Source organism: Choloepus didactylus, chromosome 8 (genome assembly GCF_015220235.1).
Source record: "Choloepus didactylus isolate mChoDid1 chromosome 8, mChoDid1.pri, whole genome shotgun sequence".
In the NCBI taxonomy this organism is placed as follows: domain Eukaryota; kingdom Metazoa; phylum Chordata; class Mammalia; order Pilosa; family Megalonychidae; genus Choloepus; species Choloepus didactylus.
In genome coordinates, this window is record NC_051314.1 from 50,059,067 (window position 1) to 50,071,923 (window position 12,857).

The window sequence follows — 12,857 nt, forward strand, 5'->3', positions numbered from 1 at the left end:
TGTAATATCTAGCTGAGGCTTCCACAAGAGTAATCCCCAGGATAGCCTCTCGACTCCATTTGAAATCTCTTAGCCCCTGAAACCTTATTTTGTTACATTTCTTTTCCCCTTTTGGTCAAGACGGCACTCTCAATTCCATGATACCAGGGCCAATAGTACCCTGTTTTTTTTTACCTCAAGCTTCATGTAAGCCATCCATAGAAATGACCAGCAGTAGAAAGCTGAGGCTGAGCAGCCCATTAGAAACACCGTATTAAACCATAAAGTGCACCTTGTACTCAAACACTCATTTGTCTTTGTTTCTTTAATCACCCCAACCTAGCCCCAATATTCCATTTCTACAGTGCTATTTATCAACCTCTTGACACAATTAACTCATGCTGCCTCCAAGCCTTCAAGTATTGCTTCCACTGATAATGCTTTCTTGACTCATCACCTTACCACCTTCAGTCTAAATGGGAGGCAGATTCAGAAAATCTGAAATGTCCTCCATCTTACTACGATTACTGATACATTTTATATGCTCCAACCATCAGTTTTTAATAGAGTGAAAATCATTTATAACTGGAAGAAACAGGACTATATAGATGTCCATTCCAAAGGTAAGCTTTTACGTTACAGGAGAGGATTATTTGATCAATAACATCTATTAGAGAGATGCATTAGAATTGTTTTGACTTCCTAATATATTGCTAAGCATTCAGTTATTTCACATGTGCATATTTTACTCCTATTTGTGTATGTTCTCTTTAAAGTTCTATGTATTTTGTATCTTCCCACAGAGTATAAACATTTGTCAGACTAATTCAGAAACAGTTGCCATTAATTATTACTTAGAAAATTGAGCAGTGGTTTAAAAGCCAATATCCATATATAAGTAAGAATTTTCAGCATCACTTTTATTCCACGGTCTTTTAGCTACAACATATAAGGTATTAATTTAGAAGTACAATAAACAGAAAACTACTGTTAAATTTTACTGACACATAAAAGCAACATTGCTAAACAAATCCAAGTTGAATTCAATGATACAACAAATGAATAAGCTTTACATCAATCTACTAGCACACTTCTCCTCAATACCACACGGTATTAAAAGAATAAGCTTATAGTGTTCCAATAGAAACCCACTTATTAAATGGTGGTTGTCCTAGGAATGCAAAGACCCTGTATTATTTCAAAGCATATGAGTATAATCCATCAATATAACAGAGAGAAAATGCTACTTTATCATCTTGATAGGTGACAAAAAGTTACTTCACAAAGTATACTTTAGGAGGCAAATTATTTTGAAATGCAGTGGATTAAAGCAGATTTATGACCACATTGCCTACCACCAAAAGTAGCTCACACAGAAGTGGATATAAAATGATTATACATATTTGTGATCATTTTACTTTTGTAAAGAAGCATTCATGGCAAAGACAGAAGTGATCCCAGTTTAACAAATATGATAGGCAGCCTGCATTTTGCAGACATATTAAAAAGAGCAAATATCCATAGAAATTGTTCTTAAAAACTTGGTAATTATTGGAGAAAACAAATTTAGGGAAACTAAGAATCACAAGGCACCAGGACCCCAGAAACCAGGATCTGCCAAGAATGACAGCCACTATTTAGTCAGCATTTTAAAGGTTCCACATAGACAGTAAGTGGCAGAGCCAGAATTCAAATGTCTCTCAAACTCAAAACTCATCCCTCCAATAAAACTGATTATGTTAAGAGTTCTTTAAAAAGCACTAGTTATTCTCAAAGGGCCCAGAATTATGGCCATTCCCTTAACTAAAATGCCTAAGCTTCCAACAATGTAAAAAAATGATTTAGAAAAAACTCTGAATATACCTCCTTATCATTTATATATATTTAAGCATATCACAGATAATATTCTTTAAACATGTTAAGGTGTTTTCCTGTGATCTTACCCTCCTCAGCCTGAGGCAACCATTTTCTGGAAAAACACTACTGCTACTCTTATGGTAGAAATTCAAAGAGAAAAAGTCAATTTTAAGTTTTTAGCTCTTAAAATATATTCCTCATTTATTCATACATTCAACATATATTAATTAAATTTTGATTAGGTTTAAGTAGTTGTTCCAGATACAGCAGTGAAAAAACTAGATCTTGAAGCAGATAGCATGTACTTGTGTGCGTGCATGCACACGTGTGTGTAAAAGGAAGCCTAGTTTGTTGAAAGAGAAGTGCTTCGATATTTCCTTTACACATCAAGAGTTAACCATGTATGATTTCAGACCACAGAATTTTACAATGTCATAGGTATAGGCAGGAAGGATTACATGAAGTAAAGGAAAATTCTCAGTCACGAAAAGGAAAAAGCTTTTGCACCATCAAGAAAGTGAGAAGAAGAAAAGGGCAAAGCAGTCAGACTTGTGTCCTGAGATACTAGGGTGAGGGTGGAGTGATGGAAACACCCGAGAGCTTTGGGAGGGAAATCCCAGTGCAAGAGAGCTTGCTCCTTTTTCTCAGGATAGAGAGAAAAATGGCAAGCTGCTTGTAAAATCTCTGTGTTCGGTATGGCACCATGTCCAGCAAGATAGACAGGCTCCTTTAGCAGGCCAGAACAAGAAAAGGGTGAGGAAGTCATCTTCCCAAATCTGGCACACCAAACACTGGTGCAGAGAAAGTCAACATTGTCTACACACCTGGGAGTTGAGACAGATGTGCTAAGTAAATCAGGGGGCTAGAATAAGTCTTGGGGTTGGATTACAGATGAAACAAAATAAGAATCTTGAAATTAGGAGCTATGATTGCAGGTTGGTGCCATAATGATTCCCAAAAGAGCCAGGAGGAATTAGCCACAATATCACAGACTTGAGATTCCTTCACTCCACTTTGTTGGGACTTTTGTTGCATCTAGAAGCCAACTTAAGAAGAAAGACAGGGAAGAGAATACCCCTTGAAAGAGAAGATAAATAGGACTCTTGGGGACTTGAAATCTGAATTGACAAAATATTACCCAAAATAGACTGAACCAAACCTCGAGAGTTTGAAAAGAGATGAGCTACCTTGAATCAGTGCTTTTATAAACCCCACCATCACTGAAATGGGGGACACAACAAGGAACTTATTACAGAAAATAAAAGTTCATGTTTTATATCACATCTGAATGGCACTTAACATTCAGAACTTGCTATACTCTTAACATGTAGTCAATGTATACAAATTCCATTATTTCGTCTCAACAAATCCTGTACTTTATAAAGTTCAGAATTAAAAAACTAGATTTTTTTTCTACAGATCCTTTACAGAATGCTACCTAATGTGTGTTTCTCTCTTGGAGTGCTTCACATTATGCTAAAATTATCATGAGGCTCTAAGAAGAGAAGTATGATCACTGTATAAAGGAGCAAGATTGTTTTCACAATTTGGAGCTGGAAACCCTAACCAGAGAAATCTTGATTCTCGTAGTCTTCAACCTTTTTCACTTTCAATTTTTTTCTAACTTAGTAAATGATGGCAAAAAATTTAGGAGTCATTATCCTTGATTCAAACATCTAGAAATCACGCCTGATTCATTCCTGTTTCTTATCCCCACAGACAACCCATCAGTAAGTCCAGTCAGATAAAATTTAACTCAAGTACTCTAAATGTAACTCAAAGCTGCCTACTTCCCAATCTCTATTGTCAGTATCATCTCTTGCCCAAACTATTAAAACAGCCTCCTATTTAGTACCCCTGCTAACATCCTTGTACCCTACAATTAATTCTCCATGAGAGGCCAATATACTTAAAGTCCTCCAATGTCTCCCATTATATTTTAAATGAAAAGCAAATCCTTGCTGTGGCTTGGCACCTGACCTTTATCTGGATCCCAGGATTACTCTCTGGTTCCCCACCCTTCAGCAACATTGGGCTTCATTCATTCCTGTCTTCAAAATGCTAAGCTGTGTTTCCCCCAGAGCCTTTGAAGTTGATGTTCCCACCTCCTGGAAAGTTCAGCCTTGCAGATCTTTACATGACAAGAAGCTCCTTCTTGTCATACAGAGTTCAGATAAATGCCACTTCAAAGAGGACTTCCTTGAGCACTCCATCAAAAATAGCCCTCCTTACTGACTTTGTCTTATTTTTTGGATTATGGGGATATGATTCAGTTAGCCTTTGAGAATATAAGTTCCTTGAGGGTAGGGGTCTTATGTGTGTCTTGTCCACAGGTATATAAATACCCTAGCAATACTGTCAAGTGAATGAATGAATGAATGAATGAAAAGGTTAACCTTTTTCCCACTGCTCCTTTATACTTGTATCACTTATGACACTCCCAAATACACCATGGCCTAGTTTAAGCAAACAGGCAATGGAGAACACAGGGAAGTATAACATTAAATAGCAGGAGGTAAAGGCTTCAAGATTCTACTCAGTGCCAGACCCTCAAAGTCAGGAATACAAAAGTAAGAAACTGTTATAAAATAGTGCACAAACTGTTATTTTCTGAGTTATTTAAAATCTACTAGGAAATGTGTTACATATTTGTTGAAAGTTTTTTAAAGGGCTTAAATTAGATCAAAGGGAGGATTTTTATCTACTGAATTTTCATGAAGCAGGACATAGCCATGTTGTTAAATGAAATATGCATCACAGGATTTCATCTTATTCACAACTGAAGCATAAGTAGGTATTCGGTGAAAAAGTGATAAAAATATATACTGCTTACACTAGAATGGAAATTTGAACTTAAATAAGGGAACTTCTGAAATGTCTTTTTATTCTACATGTAGTTAAAATTACTCTGCTCAAGGAAACTTTTAAAAAGACAGTGATATGAAGTATTTGTGTAAAGATTTACTGGAGTTTAAAAATAATATGTTTGCATTATATAAGTTGATAAGTCAATGACTTTCAAGAGCAGAAATTATTATTCATAATACCTAATTATGTTTTAATTTTAATTATAAAAATTATATTTTGACTGTACTTGGACCTCTATATAATATGGGGAAAACTTGTTTTTTAATAAAGGCATATTAATAATTATATTAATAATCAGGTTCCTAATGTAGCATCACATTTTGAAATTAAAAGAAACAACCTACATTCCTATTATGTTGCAGATTAATACTTGTTCTCAGAACCATTTCCAAAAAAAAAAAAAAATTCTTACCAGACATAAACTGTGTAATAGAGGATAATTCCATTTGGCTCCAGGGGTGGTTGCCATGACAACTTCACCATGACACCAGACAACTGTTTTACAGAGAAGTCTTGGGGGGGAGAATCAGGAGCTGAAAAGTTAAGAGTGCAGATTAATGAGTTTTATTAAACATATATAAGAAAAGGTTCAAATGGAAATTTACCAAAACCTTTCTTATAAACTTTCTGATAAATGACTCAGGCATAGTGCCTTTCTCCAGGAGGTATTGTTTACTCTCAAAATGAGATGATAAAAGAAGATTTTGCATGGTGGTGTTAGAACATCTGTTTCTGTGATCCATGGAAAAATTATTTCATGAGAAAATAGAGCAAGGGGTATGTCACCAGTGATTCACCTACTGTTCAAATACATCTTGGTAACTTGTCATATAAAAATAAAGGCTTTATTGGGGTGAAGAAATACAACATACAGTGAAATATTCTCCAGACAATAAAAAGAAGTGGGAAAGTGATAAGCATAACACTGGAAGATCAGTTAAAATGACTGACCTCACAAATGAAGACTACATTCCTCAAATTCAATTGTGTCATTAAACCGTAAGATAATATCAAAATCCCTCTACTGAGTATTCAAAATTTAACGGATTACAAAAGAAACACCATGCAGACAAAAACAGAAAATGGACGGTTTAGGATCTACTTCTAATTCTGCTATTCTACTGTAAAGATTAAAATACATTAGCCAATTCACATTGAAAAAGAGTAAAAATTACTGTAAACTAATTAGCCACATTTATATTTCCATTTATAAAATAATTAAAATGATATTTTCTCAGTATAATAGCATATTAATGTCTTAGACTATTAAAATACAATTTCATGCATATAAAAAACATAACTTACTAAAATTTAAATTCATAGGCACAGTTATGCATGGAAAGTGGCTAATAGAAATCCTGAGAATTTGCTCAGATTTTTGAGCTATGTTAATTTATAGAACCATATATGCATAAATCAGTAATTCCAACAATTTGGAGAAAATGCCAGCTGAATTATTTTAATTTATTTTTGTTTCCCTGGATAAACTCAGATACGGTTGTGTGTACTCATGCACATGCACTTATGTGTGTGTGTGTTAATTATTTTGGTAACAACATTCTTCCAGAAAAAGTTTATTGAACTGAAGAAAGGTTTATGAGATGAGTTCTCAGGAATAATGGTGACAGCTGTATTTATTACTTTCCTTGTTGTTATCCTCACTGGTACTAAAAGCATAATGCTATCAAATATTGATTATCATAAGAATCCATTTATCATTTTGAGATGTGGGCTTCCTAGAATATGAATTACCTCTGACAACTTTCTTTCATTTGTCAAGACATAAATGAATGAATTTTTTTCCTAATATTTCTGTAAAACATAACTTGTTTTTATTATTGAAAAGGCAAAAGGATTTTAATAAAAAATAGCATTGATTTGGAACATCGTATCTTGTCATTAAGCATTTCTATTTTATTATATGCTTAAGATGTTATACGGTGAGGGGTATGGGAGGTTTTGAGTGTTCTCTTCTATTTTTATTTTTATTATTTTTCATTTTTATTTTTTGGAGTAATGAAAATGTTCAAAACTTGATTGTGGTGTTGAATGCACAACTATGTGATGAAACTGTGAACAACTGTTGTACACTTTGAATGACTGTATGGTATGTGAAGATATCTCAATAAAATTACATTAAAAAAAAAGATGTTGCACAAAATATCAGATAATTCCTAGCATTTTTATGTTTAAACCTTAGTATACCTTTGGCTATTTTCTTTATATCTAAAACTTCATATCAGATTTCAAATTCTCAACATTAGGACTATTTCACTAGATTAGAATATAAAGAAGTAGGCACTATTTCCAGAAGGGCTTTGCTGAAATGATTTAATAGATATTATCTTAGTTATTACCCATGTTAGAAAGGAGAGATAATCTTCTCCCCTACCTTTTATCCATTTATTTATTAAGTTAATTTTCACTTTCTGAGCAGGAATAATCTAATTATGAAAATTAGGACAGATATGTTGTGATGGGGAGCAAGAATTGTAAATAGGCAATGACTAGGGAAGACTAACCCATAAGAGACATCTGGAGTTAGAGCAACCCAGAACCCCTACAAAAAGGTGTGGAGGTTGAAAATAAGGAGTGGTCTGAAAAAGAGGAAGAGGTTTCCAATGACTTTATTATTTTGAACTAAATAAGAGCAATCCAGAGAAAAGACTTCCTTCTTCTAGAACTGTCTAGTCCTGGTGAATGACTCTGTACTCTAAACATTTACAGGTGCAACCTAACTTGAAGGTGGGGAAACTTGAGAGAAAGGGAGAGAGAGAAAAAAAAAAAAAAGATACCCTATAGACACTCATCATACATTTGAGCTTACCTATTGTGGCAATATGATATACTTTTACAGAAGAATAATAATTGCTCTCATAATATAAGATTTATAAAACATAAAATATGAATCCCAAATGTATATATCTCAAAAGCCAATGTTTTTATGATATATGCTATATGATACATGCTATAAATTGGTAAGGAAACAGTGTAAAGCGGTCTTAGTAATAAAGTTGATTTTGTTCAGTTTAGGGAAAGGTATGCTTAAATATTCAATATGAAGTCTATTAACATTCAGCAATAGCATCCAGGCCAATCAGAGAGCCCTGGAAAGGAGCCTGAATTCATTATCATGTTAATCCTAATACCATTAAAAAAAAATGATGAAAGGTGACATAACAGAATCTAATACAAAACTTATATTAAGTGGCTATTTTTATGAATGTAAAAGTTGAAAAGCAAAGTCATAACAAATATCAATGTTCAAATGACATTTTTTGCCTTAAAAATTCCCATGGCAAAAATATTACTGATATTTATGGAGTACTGATGATATAAGATGCAAGAAAAGTATTTTATACATGATTCTAATGAATGTAAATCTGACTGCTAGCTTCTTTTACACCATGACACCGCAATCTATGGGTAATGCTAATATGGCAGAAAACTGATACCCGAGGCTAGTGGAATTTTTATGTTAGGTATTCATTCTATATACACATTTTTTGGAGTGTGACAGAATCAATACACTGATGTATATATTTACCATCTTCTTCAGTCATTATACTTATGGGTGCACTACGAACTCCTTCACCTTTGATTGTACTAGCAGACACCTCAATCATATATTTGGTATATTTCTTCAGCCCTAAGTAGAAATAAAATAGATATATTGAAGCTCACAAAATATCTGTTATCTTATACATATACAGTGATAAGCTGTGAAATGACCTTCAACTCAACAATCTTCCAAAAGTGAAAACTAAATGGAAATGTAGGTCTTTGGCAATGGAAGCTCCTATTATGAAGACAGATAATGTAGGGTAATATGGAAGACAAATGACCTAGAATATTCTTTTACGTGACCTGCAATAGTCTCTTAGCTTATTTAAATAAAAAGCCGAATTTGTCATAGTCTTTATAAAATGATTTCACTTAACATTTATAATAACCTAACAGCAACCTAATAATTTATGACCATTGTGTGAATATACTTGCATGGGTTAAAGGACACTGACAATTTAAATATAAATACCCAACACTAGATGTTCTTTTTTACCTCTAATGCTCTGGGTCAAAGAGGTTGTATTTATAGCTCTTTCCTCATTTTCATTATTTCTCTTGAGATAAATTGTATATTTTTGTATGACTCCATTGGGACTAGTTGGAGGAAGAAATGATAGCTCAATTTCTCCAGAAGAAATATTTTTGTAAGTAATATTTTCTGGTGCACTCTCAGGCACTGAAAAAAAAACAAAAATATAAATGTATAAAACAATCCCACCCTCTGGTTGATCAAGATGATGACATAAGATGCTCCAGGGTGCTGTTCCCCCACAGAATCTGAACAACTAGCAAAAACTGGCAGAGCCATCTTACTCAAAACTCCAGAAAACAGGGTTGCGTAAAGGTATGAGAGAAGGCCAAATTAACAAAAAAAAAAAAAAATTGCAGCTTGAAAAATGGTAGAAGTTCCTGGCACAATTGCTATCACCTCTCTTTCTCCCTCCCCCATCCAGTGTGAGTTAGTCTATGCATCCATTGTGGGTCTCTGGCCCAATTCCAGAGGGAGAGTGACCTCTATGTGCATACTGGGTGCCCATGGATATACAGCACCAATCTATCAAGTTGCAGGCTAAAAGACTGTAACAAGGAACATCTCTCTGGCTCATCTTCCCAGAACCTGTCCTACAAACAAAAGCAGCTTGCAAACAGCCAAAGCAGTGTATGAAACAATGAAGTCAAAAGTGGCCCATGACAAAGGATTGCCAGCTTTAAATCATGCGATAGAACACCTGGGAGGGAGAGAAAGTTTATTTCATAGGGAGTAAAGGGGTAGTCAAATTCCTGTAAACGGAATTCCTAAGGCCACTAGCAAGCACAAGCCCTGGGCTAGACACAGGCTCAGAAAAGACAAGGAGGACACTGTACTTTATATTCACCTTGGGCTGAACTCTGAAGGTGAACACCCCACAGGCCAATGCAAAGCCAGTTTGCAAAGACTGTGAAAATTGTTCTTTGCATTGCTTTGTTTGGTTTTCTTAACTCTTGTCATTCAAGAAAATCTCTGTCATATCACTATCTAGATACAAATTCAAGAATCAGAGAGGTCAGGGACTAAATCCCAGAGTGAACATTTTAAAATACTACAACATTCAATGTGCAAGATTATAAGACAAACAAAGAAACAGGAAATAATGGCCCATCCATTATTATAAAAATAAGAAAAAAAAGCAACAAAGAAGACCAGACTGAGAACATACTGGACAAAGACCTCTAAAAAATGTCTTCAATATGCTCCAGGAAATGAAGGAAAATACAGAGAAAGAGCTAAAGGATAGGAAAACAACGAATGAGCAATACAGGAATCTCATTAAAGAGACATTCATTTTTAAAATGAACCAAACAAAACTACTGGATTTGAAGACCATAATAACTGAAATGAAAAATTCCAGGAGGGTTTCAACAGCAGACTAGAGCTGACAGAAGAAAGAATCAGTGAACTCAAAGACAAGATGATTGAAATGAGTCAAGCTGAGGAGCAGAAAGAAAAATAAATTAGAAAAAGCAAAACTAGTCTCAGAGGTCTCTGGGACTCCATCAAGCTTACCAATATATGCATTATGGGAGTCCAGGAAGGATAAGAAAGAAAGGAGCAGAAAGAATATTCAAAGAAATAATGACAGAAAATATCCCAAACTCAGCAAAAGACATGAATATGCACATCTAAAATTGGCTTCTAGATTAAGAAAATCAAGAGAATAAGAAAGAAGAAATATTTGAAGAGATTATGGCTGAAACTTATGGAATTAAAGGCACAAACTTCAGTTCAAGGAATCTACCAAACAAGAAAAGATCTTTATAGCAGACAGAAAAAGACAGATAATCTACACAGGAATGACAATTAGACTGACAAACGACATCATTGGAAAGCAACTGGAATTCTATTCCCCAAAAAATTAACAAGAGAAAAATAACAATAATTTTCAGACAATCAGAAGACAAGTGAATACCACCATTGCATCTTCAATAAATGAAATTCACTTTAGGCAGAAAAATAATTACCAGAGAAGAAAAGCTACAGGTGAAAAGATAATCAGTTTAAAAAAATAGCCTGCATAGAACAATAACATTAATAACTAATACAGAGGGTTGAACAATATGAGCTATAAGTGTAAACATTATTGCCTTACAGAGTCTTGATTGGATAAGATTCTTTATTTTCAAAAGGAAATAATCAAACCTTGCTATTAGTATTCTAAATACATTGGATATATAAAAATTGCTACTAATAAATTTAGTAGAGAAGTAAAATTCAGAAGCCTTGAAAGTACTGATGCAGTGACCACTTAAATTGTTACCAGTGATAGGTACGTAGCATCTAAGGCAAACTTAATAGGACAAAAACTGACATTGGAATGATACTTTTGAAGACGTGGGAAGGATTGTAATTCAATGTCTAGTTTTGCATTGTTCTATATATAGCAATATAATATCGCCATAATTCCAACAATCTTTTCCTCTATATCATTTTAATCACTGGCTACACCTAAGACCTTGTCATTACCAGTAACTTCAAGTTTCCCTCTTTTTGGTAGCTACCTCCTGTATTTCCAGCTCACTGACCCTTGTACTCCTAACTCAAAAATCCTTTGACCCTCATCAAAATCACACCATCCATCACTTCTCTTATGTCCTCATTTCCCTACTTACCCAGGTTAGAGTCTGTAGTCTATCACTATGATCACTTCCTAGAAATCCCCATCAATTCCTTCTCTTTCTATCCTACTTTCTTGCAAAATCCAAATTTCAGTTAAACCAAATATGTGCTGGTTCTGCAGCTGCAATAAAACAGCTGGAAATAATTAAATAAAACACTTCATGCTGACTAGTCTCACTTAAATTTATAACCTCAAATCTCAAGTGGATGTTTTGCACTGCCTGGAAGCCTATATATTTTCTCAGTTACTTCACTCTCCCACACTTTTATGTGTGTTTTCACAACTTTCTCTCTCCACAAATCTCAATCCCTCCCTCTCCTTATTCTAAGCTGATCACCTTACTTCTCATTTCATTCAGAAAATAAAAACAATCAGAAGGGAACTCCTGTATCTCCCTACCACCAATTTTCCTTTAACTGTGTGTCCTCCTTACACCTTTCCAAGGCCTAGCCCTCTACTTCTGCACTGAATTCCATTCCTCCTGTCTATCCAAAGAATTTACATTTGAAGTTTTCTTCTCTCTGCTGTACTATTAGTTTTTTCTCTCTTCATAGACTTAGTTCTATCTTTATGCATGATACATACATAATATAATATCTACCATTTTAAAAATAAAGATCTCTTTTGATTCCACTTGTCTCTTTAGCTACTGGCCCATTCTATCTTCCACTTTATATAAAAATTCTGAAATAAGATTTGTCTTTATCCAAGTTTTCCCACTTTCTTATCTATCATTCTTCTTAAACCCATTTCAATTGGGCATTTCCCCCCATTTTTTTCCTATGTAACCTACTCTTGTAAACTCCTCAACAACCTACATCTTGCCAAAGCACTAATCAATTGCATGCCTTCATGTTACTTCACTCATCAGCAGCAATTGACAAAGGAAATAAATTCCTTCTACCTGAAAATCTTTCTTTCCTTGACTTCCAAGAGATGATCTGATTTTCCTCATACCTCACTGGCCACTTCCACTTAGCCCTTGACTTCCCAAGCGCCACATGTCATTTTGCCCCATGAATATAGTTATTTCCTTTTTCTCATCTCTGTCTACATTCACTCGTATATGAATATCTCTTGTTTTTTGACTTTGAATACCAGAGCTATAGAGTTGCCTACAAATTAAGATGCCTTCAATTCTGGATCTTTTCTCTTAGCTTCAGACTTATATACAATTGCCTTCATGACAGTAACTTGGATATCTCAAACAACTTTGAAAGAGAACTCCTGAATTTCCTCCAAACTTATCTCTTCCCCATCTAAATAAATGGCACCTCCATTTACCAGGATCCTAGAGCAAAAACCTAGTAAGTCAATCTTGTTTTTCCTTCTAAAAATGTAAAATATATCCTGTTCTTGTTTCATAATTCTCCAATGGCTTCTCATTATAATTCAATTAAACACCACACTCTTTGGAATGGCACTCAAGAA

General features: G+C 34.4%; 1 protein-coding gene across 3 annotated transcripts in view; it reads right to left on the bottom strand.

The window, feature by feature from the left end:
* PTPRQ (protein tyrosine phosphatase receptor type Q) overlaps positions 1-12,857 on the bottom strand; it is a 217,499-nt gene that overhangs the window by 151,636 nt on the left and 53,006 nt on the right. For all 3 annotated transcript variants that reach the window (XM_037845990.1, XM_037845989.1, XM_037845991.1), the window contains exons 15-17: positions 8,765-8,947; positions 8,252-8,353; positions 5,117-5,237 (exon numbers count right to left, since the gene is read on the bottom strand). In XM_037845990.1, coding sequence (XP_037701918.1) covers positions 5,117-5,237; positions 8,252-8,353; positions 8,765-8,947 — 406 coding nt within the window. The remainder of the gene's footprint in view (positions 1-5,116; positions 5,238-8,251; positions 8,354-8,764; positions 8,948-12,857) is intronic.